The 9,479-nt window shown below is 47.9% G+C and overlaps 1 protein-coding gene across 2 annotated transcripts; it reads right to left on the bottom strand.

The window, feature by feature from the left end:
- Nucleotides 1-565: 565 nt before the first annotated feature.
- On the bottom strand, nt 566-7,851 carry LOC133971975 (voltage-dependent calcium channel gamma-6 subunit-like). 2 transcript variants are annotated; one of them, XM_062409129.1, is made up of 7 exons: nt 7,708-7,851; nt 4,957-5,574; nt 4,147-4,257; nt 3,946-4,054; nt 2,272-2,346; nt 1,700-1,837; nt 566-1,623 (listed from the first exon to the last, which is right to left on the bottom strand). In XM_062409129.1, exons 2-7 carry the CDS (start codon nt 5,116-5,118, stop codon nt 1,403-1,405), a joined length of 816 nt encoding a protein of 271 aa, XP_062265113.1. In that variant the 5' UTR covers nt 5,119-5,574; nt 7,708-7,851; the 3' UTR covers nt 566-1,402. The 2 variants fall into 2 exon arrangements, with proteins under 2 accessions (XP_062265113.1, XP_062265114.1); XM_062409130.1 differs by lacking the exon at nt 7,708-7,851 and adding an exon at nt 7,229-7,464.
- Nucleotides 7,852-9,479: the final 1,628 nt, after the last annotated feature.

The following is a 9,479-nucleotide window of genomic DNA, read 5'->3' as shown; positions in this document are numbered from 1 at the left end:
CGTCTGCTCCTGTTTGATTATCAGCTCTAATCAAACCACGTGCACTCGGTCTAATAACCTCACAACACGCAGCAACACAACATCACACTGGAAAAGTCACTTCATCGCTTTATCAAAGACGACATCTGGTAACAACCGGTTATCAGACAACACCATGGATCCAACTATAACCTGTATCTTAATGACACAGGAGTTCAGAGAGGACGAGTCACTTCCTCCATGAGGTGGAACCGTTTCTCCTGAGGAGGCGGAGAACGTGTGGCGAGTGTAGAACGAGAGAGAGAGAGAGAGAGAGAGAGAGAGAGAGAGACAGTGAGGTGAACTTGTGTCGTCTGGATTCTTCTCACGATGCTGCACAGTGTTTATCTGACGAGGAGCCGTCACAGATCATAAATACAAAACCTGGAATGAATGAAAATCAATTACAAAAATCTATCCTGAATATTCTTTTATTGACAAAACATCCACCAGTGATCTTAACTGGTTTCTCATACTGGAGGTAAATGAACTGTTCATTCAGTTTGTGTTTGTGTTGTCGGTCGTCAGTGACGTGAGGAAACAGGAATGTCGTTTTTGATAAATATTTATTGTTTGCCATCAATTTTTACATTTTTACTATTAATATATCTGTTATAAGCACACGTGGAGCAGACACAACAAATTTCTAATTTAAAAATATAAATATAAAAGTTAAACTACTACTTTTTTCCATTTAGTGAAAATAGAGGTTCATAAGATGATGATTTAAATCACCTCCATACATATTTAATGATTGCATGAAATACGGATAGATTATAGATTTGAACTTGAAGCAACACGAGAGAGTTTCCTCCTTCTCTCCCTGAGCATCACAGACTGTCACAACCAGCTCCAGCTGAAGAGTGAAGCTGAACTGAGATCAGTTCAAATCACTCTGAAGTTATTAAAAACCAGAGTTCATCTCCAAAATTCAGCGGGAAACTGTGAAACATGAAGAATTGATGCTGTTGCTCAGTGAGAAGTGACTGGAAGCTGCTCAGTGTTGCTTCAAGCTGCTTCTTCAGGGGACGTGTGACACTGAGCTCGTATCGAGGAGCCGGGAGACGAGGACGAGCAGTGAAGTAAGACAATTCAGGACCGTTTCCCAAACACGTCCCAGACCTCAGATCCCACTGAAGCTAACTCGCTGAATCAGCTTCACTCAATAAGATGTCGGTTTGACTTTTACCAGTAGAGTTTACAGATGATCAACAAAAAACAAGTTGTTCTTCATTAAATATTAATTTAATGTGCAAAGCGAGCAGAAGGTTAATTAAGTTTATTAAAAATGTTACTCATGACTCCTTCACATATTCAGACGAGGTCATCTCCGTTTGCTGAGACGTCTTTGGGAAACCTGAAGCGCACCAGCACCTCCGGGCCACTAGCTGCTGCTGTCCTTCTGAGGGAGGCACCTCTGCCAGGGGCTGACGGGCAGCGCCAGCAGCAGGAAGAGGGCCCCCCCCACCACCAGGACGGCGCCCGCGCAGCCGATGCACGACACGGACCAGGAGAGCTCGTGGTGGAGAGGAACCGTGTGGTCGCTGGCCAGGAGAGCGAGGACCGACTGGTGGAACACCATGAGGGAGAGGAGCACCAGGGCGCCTGATCACACAGAGGTCAGAGGTCAGAGGTCAGCAGGGCTCCTGAGGGAAAGGTCTGTCGGCGTGTTGTCTCTCACCTGACAGGATGAAGCAGATCGACGCCGGCTTCAAGAAGAAGAGGATTTCTTTACTCAGAGCCATGACGATGCAGATGGCGCCCATCACCATGAGGAAGAGGCTGAACATCACCAACATGGCCGCCGCCACGTTCAGGTCTGCACAGGTGAGAACAACACGTCAGAGGGATCGGATTGAAACAGCTGGTTGGGTTTTATTAGCAGAAAATGGCTGTGACCTTCTTCTATGACCTTAAACACAAGGACACAAATATCACGTTGCTTTATGTCAACGATGAAGTGTGTGTCTGTGTGTGTCTGTGTGTGTCTGTGTGTGTCTGTGATCTGAGCACATCGTGGAGACACTCGACCGCAGCGTGGGAGGAACAGATTCCAACCAGAGCAGACGGGGGTGAACGTGAGAGCGAGCGTGGGGGGGGAGGTGAAGGGATGGACGAGAGGAGCAGAGGAGGGAGAGATGACAGACATGATGGAGCTGAGGAGTAAAGAGAGAGCAGGAGAGGAGGAAGGGGCAGAGAAGCGAGGGAGTGGGCGGGCAGGGGGGGGGGGGGGTGAGGAGGGGAGTGACTCACTCTTCTGCGTCGTCTTCTGGAACATCACGGCGTTCTCTCCGGTGGTGAAGAACTTGAAGTAGGTGCAGTTGGATTCTGAGAGAGGAGAAAGATGGAAGAGAGAGAGAATCTGTCTCGGCTGCAACTCAATGAAGCTCCCCCCCCCACCCCCCCACCCCCACTCCCTGTTACACTTTACTTTCAATTATTCTCTCCGTCAAAGATAATCAGGCGTGAACGTCCGTGGCGAGCTCAAGGTGAGAACCCGGCGCCGTCTTGAGGATGTGTTACAGTAATTAGAGTCTGGTCGTGGAATAGATTGTGACACCTCGGCCTGTTCACTCGCACATTTCAGCACATGAGCAGTTGGAACACGCACACACACACACACACACACACACACCACTCTTCATTAGTGCGATCAAAAGCTCGTCCTCTGATCTCCATCGATTGAATCCAGGCAGTGAAGGTGTCGGACGGTGATTGGACTTTTCCTCTCGTGGACCAGCGACCATGTGTTCACCTGAATCCTCCAGGAGAACTCAGCAGGTCCGAGGAACAACACGTCACATTCAGCCGGGGGGGGGGGGGGGGGGGGGGGGGGGGGGGTTCACGTCTTTCTTAATAAACACAGAGTGCAACAGGAGCTGCACTCTGTGAAGGTCTGGGCACTGATTGATATTTAAAACTTTGGAATTTTGATTTTGTTTTTATTGTCCATTAGTGTTGAAGATTAAAGCAATTTGTGTTGTTTCTGAATGTGTTTGAAAAATTAAGATCTACACTTTGACAGATAACAAAAAACTTCTGTGAGCTAATATTCCAAATTTTACTTTCTTGGTCGTTTGTCTGCCAATTAACAGAATTACACAAAAACTATTCAGCCTAATAGATTTAATCCTGGTGGAAGGGAGGGGGGGGGGGGTTAAGGAAGGACTCATTAACCTTTGGGTCGATTGCCCCCCCCCCAGCTCTCACCGTCCCAGACTGTGATTTGTCTGTTGTGTCTGTTTTTGTTGTGCGTCCCCCGGGCGACACACAGACCCACTGAACCACTGACCCTGTGAAACTCTCCCACTTGTTTAGCTGAAAGTCAAACACACATCCTGTCTGGACCAGACGACAAACACACACACACACACACACACACACACACACACACACACACACACACATACAGACACACACACACTGGACATCTCTCTTTTGCTTTCTATGTGAGTCACTCTCCCACAGAGGGCGTTGAAACAGGTGAGTCACAGAAAAGAGAACAAATACTGAACATAGCTCTGATCATATTTTCACAGAACGTCCAAAGCAGAAGTTCTTAATCCTTTAACAGCTCAGGCACCTTCAGGAAACCTGCAGGGAGACTTTCAGGACAACTGGAATATTGATTTACATATAAAGTACTGAAAGAAATTAAGTTTTCTTATCTTAAACTGTGTATTTTGATGCATCTTGTGGACTCTCTCTTTCCTCAGACAGTGACTCAGCAGTTAGTCTGTTCATCAAGTCATTCTCTGAGTCCAGCTCTACTTGTCTGGACACTGAGTCGGGGGGGGGGGGGGGCACCCATTCACACCTCCCTCCAGTCAGTCAGCCGTCAATCATCCCCTCCCTCGCTCCCTCCCTCCTTCCCTCCCTCCCTCATCCATCCTCCCACTGAGACCAGTCCCTCGGCCACTGGGTCACCTCCGTGCAGCTCGGCCGGTCCGCAGCTCTCCCTCTCCGGGTCGATGTCGGCCACCCACAGCGTCTTGGTGCAGCCCTTCCACAGGCCGTAGTGAGCCGTGAGACAGGTCTGGGATCAGAGAGGTTCAACAACACCACATCAGGAGGGTGATCTCAGAGTGCAGTGTGTGAGTGTGAGGGAGCAGAGAACCTGAGCTTCACCTGATTGTTGTAAAAAGTCTTCGGCGCCGACAGCTCCACCCAGAACTCCGTCCCCACGCCGAGCACCGTGAGGACCACGCCCACGATGGCCACGAAGAACGCCAACTTGATCTGGTGACGGAAACACAACACACAACTGAGTCAGTGTCAAGCGGAGACTAAACACACATAAACACAACTATCTGGTTTCTATCAGCAGCCATCAGAATAGATCCACCTGCAGACCTCACATCTGGATTTTAAAATCATCATTCTCCTCCTGCTCTTCTCTTTCTGTTTGTGACGTCGAACATGATTCACAGAAAACACAGAGAGGACAACTCGTCTTCTGCCAGAGGACTACGAGTCACATGAAGGTTCTAACGATTATTCGGACTGTTCTACTGAGGTTCTGGAGGTTTTAATGGTTCTTGTGGTTCTTCAGGAGGTTCTATTAGTCCTCTGGAGCACATCACGGTCATGGCAAGGCTTCTACTGTTGTTCTGGAGGTTTTAATGGTTCTTGTGGTTCTTCAGGAGGTTATATTAGTCCTCTGGAGCTTATCATGGTCATAGCAAGGCTTCTACTGTTGTTCTGGAGGTTTTAATGGTTCTCCTGGTTCTTCAGAAGGTTCTTCTATGGACACTCTACCTTTCTGGTCATGTTCTGCTCCCTGTTCCTTCTATAACTTCATGTTTCACACAAACATGTATCTTCTATCATTAGAAGTCCTTCCTCTCCTTCCACTGTGTCTCCTGGCCGGTGGACCAGCAGCTGTTGACTGACTGGTTCCATCAGAGGGACAGAACTCCCACCAGGTGAAGCACTCACCTTCCCCTCCTGGGCCTCGCTCATGCTGTGTCCGGCTGACGTGGTCCTGCGCCGCTTGTTCCCCCCGAACGTGGTGCGCCCGGTCATCAGGCCGGCCATCCCCTGGGACGCTCCTCCTTGTGCACCGCCCTCCATGTCCGTCACAAAAAAGGTTGACCACATATAACAACTACACAACTGAGAGCGAGCTGTGCCGTCCACTCCAGCCACAGACTAAGTGAAACTCAGAGGTTGTGTGTTCTCAGTTTGTGTCCAGAGAGAAAACGACAAAGAGCAGCATCAGAAAGAGGAGGAGGAGACAAAGAGGTAGAGAAACAGACTGAATTAAATCCAACAGTATAATTAACCCCAAAAAAAAGTGAAATGGAAAAAAACAAAAGACAAAATTCAAACCCAAAAACTTTCCTGAGTAACAAATCGTCTTTAACAGGAAAAGACGGGAATCAACTTCCTCTTGAGAGAAAGCTCCAGAAAAAATGGCGGCTTGGACGACAGCTGCAGAACTGATGAGTTAATCATTTTAAAAAAGAAAGTCAGACGGAGGAGTTAGAGCAGATGTGAGGAAAAATGTGTCCAGGGAGAGAGGAAGAGGTCAGGGGTCAAAAGACGGGATCCTCCCTAAAGGTGAGAGAGAAAGAGAGAAAGAGAAAGTTCTATTATTAGTGACGTGTGTTTCTGATGGTTTCATGAAACTAAGTTCTTTTCTCACACAAATGATTTCACACATTTTAGAGTTTTCAAATGAAAACAAGGCAATGAATTATAAGTTTTGTGTGAAGAAGAGGAAATGATGTTTATGATATTAAAGACATTGGAGCAGCAGGTTGTTTGGTCAGTGGAGATTTTTATCACATTATCGAAGACGTTCAAGTTAAAGTATCAAGATCCAAGTGGAAAGATGAGCAGAAAACACAGAGTCAATCACTTTGCAGTGGAAGAAACATAAAGATGTGTTTCATCTGGGATCAGGACCTCAAATCATATTTACACCTGGTTGTTGCTTCTCGTCTCAATGAGGAAACACCTGTTGATCCTTCAGTTTGAATCTCTGACGTGTAAAACATCACGTTTCAATAAAGTTTGTGCCAGTAAACGAAATAGACTGGAGTCACTTTTCCACTTTGTGCAGTGAGAACAAACTTTAAACAACGTGTGCAGATCTCAGATCATCGTTTCTTCTCCTCTTCTTCTCTGTACCTGAAACGTGATGCAACACACAAACCCTTAACACAGTAGAATCACAATCCCTCGTCTATTTTCAGATGTTGTGTGACATAGTGAAATCACAACCTGCCGTCTATTCCGAGACGCCTCGGCACCTCGGCGGCATAGAGACACCGAACAGGTTCAGGCCATCGACCAATCACGTGAGACTACGCGCTCTGGGGGAGGAGTCACGTACACTCGCTGCAGACGACGTGGAAGTTAACGTCTTTGTGTCTGAGGGCGAGCGAGGCAGCTGTCCTCACGCGTTCCTGCACGACGTGGTGACAACAGACACACAACTCGGCCTCTTGGCAAAACCAAGGATATCCTCCCGGGGGGGGAACAACACTTCATCAGCGCCCGCCTCGTTAACGAGCTAACGAGCAAGTTGGGGCTCGTTAGCAGGGAAGCTCTCCAACAACTGTTAATGGCACATCTTATATAACCAGATATCAAAATCAAAATGACCTGATTTCTTGTTATTTACTAGGACAATGATTTTAAGATTCGTGTGACACGAGACGAGAGGAAAGTTCTGATTTGAAGTTCGTTTGAAATAAGACGTTTGCAGAATTTAAAGAAACGCGTCAAATCACAAACAATTCCTTAATAAACAAGATGCTTTGTTCTCAATTACAATTCATATTCATCAGATCCATTTGTCTCAACGTTCGTCAGCTCATCAAAACTCTGAGAACTGTGTCGATGCTTCGGGTCAAAGTTCACGTTCTAGTTTCCTTCAGCGGTCATGATAGCAGCAGGGCGAGGAGGCGATGTGTTGCTCAAAGGCTCCTCAGCAGGTGCATGTGTTAGATGTCAGCATCAAACCTGCAGCCTCTCCATCGGGTTGAAGCTGAAGAGTTGTGCTACTTGGGGAAACACTGTTGTTCGTGGTTTGTTGTCACCAACTCGCCTGTTTCATCATTTCATGGTTAAATCACAGATTCTCTGTTCACATGAAAGCAGATTGTTAAAATGGCAGCAATGAAAGTGTGTCATTCTGAGTTTGATGAAGAAGAAGCAGACTGAACGAGCAGAGAGGATCGGATCTGAAGTGTCCTGGTACCTGTGTGAAGGAAACTGTCCTCACTCATCAGACCCGACCACGACCTTCCTTATAAGGAATCCGGTTGGACACGGTGGAAATGCGGCGTCCGAGGCACAAGGAAGAAACTCATTATGGCGCCGAGACCTCGATTCACGAGTCGACTCTCAAAATATCCTCCGACTGGCTCCAAAAATAAGCCGTCGTGGAATCGGCAGCGAGAGTGAAGTTCCTGTGTCACACAGACACGACCTGGACTCGCTCGGCACAGGGGGGGGGCTCGAAGAAGAGGCCAGGGCAGCTTTATTACACCCCCCCCCCCCACCAACACCAACACCAGCCCACCCCCTCAAATCAAAGGAGTTCAGCAGCCACATGACGTCATGCTGGAGTCAAACATGCGATTCTCTCCATTCTTCAACACGTGCTGCACACGGGCGTCACCAACGCTCGCCGCCACTTCACAAACGTCACAACAACGATATTAACAAGTCGCTGACCTGGTTTCTGAGTGTGTGTGGTTCTGCTCGGCGTGACGGAGGGTGAGGCGAGGAGAGGAGAGAGAGGGAGAGGAGAGAGGGAGAGGAGAGAGAGGGAGAGAGAGAGAGAGGGAGAGGAGAGAGGGAGAGGAGAGAGAGGGAGGAGAGAGAGGGAGAGAGAGAGAGAGAGAGGAGAGAGGGAGAGGAGAGAGAGGGAGAGGAGAGAGAGAGAGAGAGAGAGAGAGAGAGAGGGAGAAGAGAGAGGGAGAGAGAGAGAGGGAGAAGAGAGAGGGAGAGAGAGAGAGAGAAGGGGAGAGGAGAGGTGGATGGTCGAGGGAGGGGAGAAGGGGGCGGAGGTCGAAGTGGCTCGGTGGTCAGGCTGAGAGAGGACGTGTGTGTGTGTGTGTGTGTGTGTGTGTACGCGTGTGCATGCGCGCAAGAGAGAGAGAGAGAGAGAATGGCTCGTGTGTGTGTCTGTGTGTGCGTGCGCAGCCTCACTGTGGTTTCTGTTAGTGAATGTGTGTTTACGACAACATGGACGAGTGTCGCAGCTCGAAAATGTTCCTGAGTGAAAATGAATCACACACACACACACACACACAACCCCATCTCCTCAAGTGTGTGTGTGTGTGTGTGCATGTGCATCTCATGCATCCTCTATCTATTTTTGCCCCCCACCTGTTAATGACATTAAAGCCGACCCAGGGGAAAGGGCTGCAGCCCCACCACCCCCCCCCCCCCCCCCGCCCCCCCGGCTGTCAGGCTCATGTCTCCGTTCCCACTGATTCAAGAGGGATTTGTACATTCAACACCTCGAGAGCTGCTGGTTGGCTGCTGGTTGGGTCACATGGTCCGAGACATCGATTCAGACAACGTGGTCTCATGTAACAGTTCCTTAGGTATCGTATTAAAAGTTGTGTCAAAATTTTCGTAAGGAATCATTCACATTTTTTTTGTTGTGAGAAAGACACCTGTTTAGTCAGATTTAGTTTTAATTACTAATAAAATGGTCAAATCTAGTTTTTCCAAGGTTCTATCCTACTCAGTGGCGCCCCCCATAGTTTGCATTGGGCTATGGCAGTGGAGCTCAAGACAATTCCACACAGGTCATACCATGACTGTTGCATATTGAGTTTCCATCCTGTAAGCCTTCAAAACTGACTCAGGTGCAAGGTTCAAAGGTCATCCCTCAGGAGCAGGAGCCATCCACAATTTTCCCACTGACATAATGTTTCTCCCGAGGTCACGACCTTTACGATGATGTCTTTACTTTTTTTCTATGACAAAGTTTACATTTCATCTTGCTCCAGACACAGGCCCTCTGGGGTGGACTTTCTCAGACCCCTTTGAGATCCAAGCTGGATCAAATCTGTTCTAAGTGGTATTTAATGTCCAGATATGTTCAAAATGTGTTTGTGTGCTTTATACACAATCATATGTTTCACTTCGGACCAAGTAAGACACATCTTTGTTCATTAATAACCCAATTTCTCACAACCCAGTCTGAGCCTGTTTGCCCTCCCACCCTCTGGGAGGCGCTACAGGCTCCTCCGTTCCCAGACCAGCAGGTTCAGGAACAGCTGATTCAGGCAGCTGTCACTCAGCTGAATCACGTGGTGCAGACTTCATATGTATTCTTCATATTAGTGTTAGGGTTAGATGAATGTCCGCACTGTTTTTTGTTTTCATGAAGAGAGAAGCGGATAGGTCAGGTGACCCCAGCCTCCTGACTCACAATTTAGTGGAATTCATACGAACTCTATTGAATTACCTTTAGAAGCATTTCCTAATAG

This window comes from Platichthys flesus, chromosome 17 (assembly GCF_949316205.1).
Source record: "Platichthys flesus chromosome 17, fPlaFle2.1, whole genome shotgun sequence".
NCBI lineage: Eukaryota > Metazoa > Chordata > Actinopteri > Pleuronectiformes > Pleuronectidae > Platichthys > Platichthys flesus.
This window is presented reverse-complemented; position numbering and strand designations above follow the sequence as displayed.

Bases quoted from the DNA above. Each gene is read 5' to 3' on its own strand.
- LOC133971975 (XM_062409129.1), bottom strand. From the start codon at position 5,118: ATGTGGTCAACCTTTTTTGTGACGGACATGGAGGGCGGTGCACAAGGA. The intron at 2,347-3,945 runs GTGACCCAGTGG...CTCCTCTCTCAG, and splicing joins ACCGGCCGAGCTGCACGGAG to AATCCAACTGCACCTACTTC. The intron at 1,838-2,271 runs GTGAGTCACTCC...TCACCTGTGCAG, and splicing joins CCAGAAGACGACGCAGAAGA to ACCTGAACGTGGCGGCGGCC.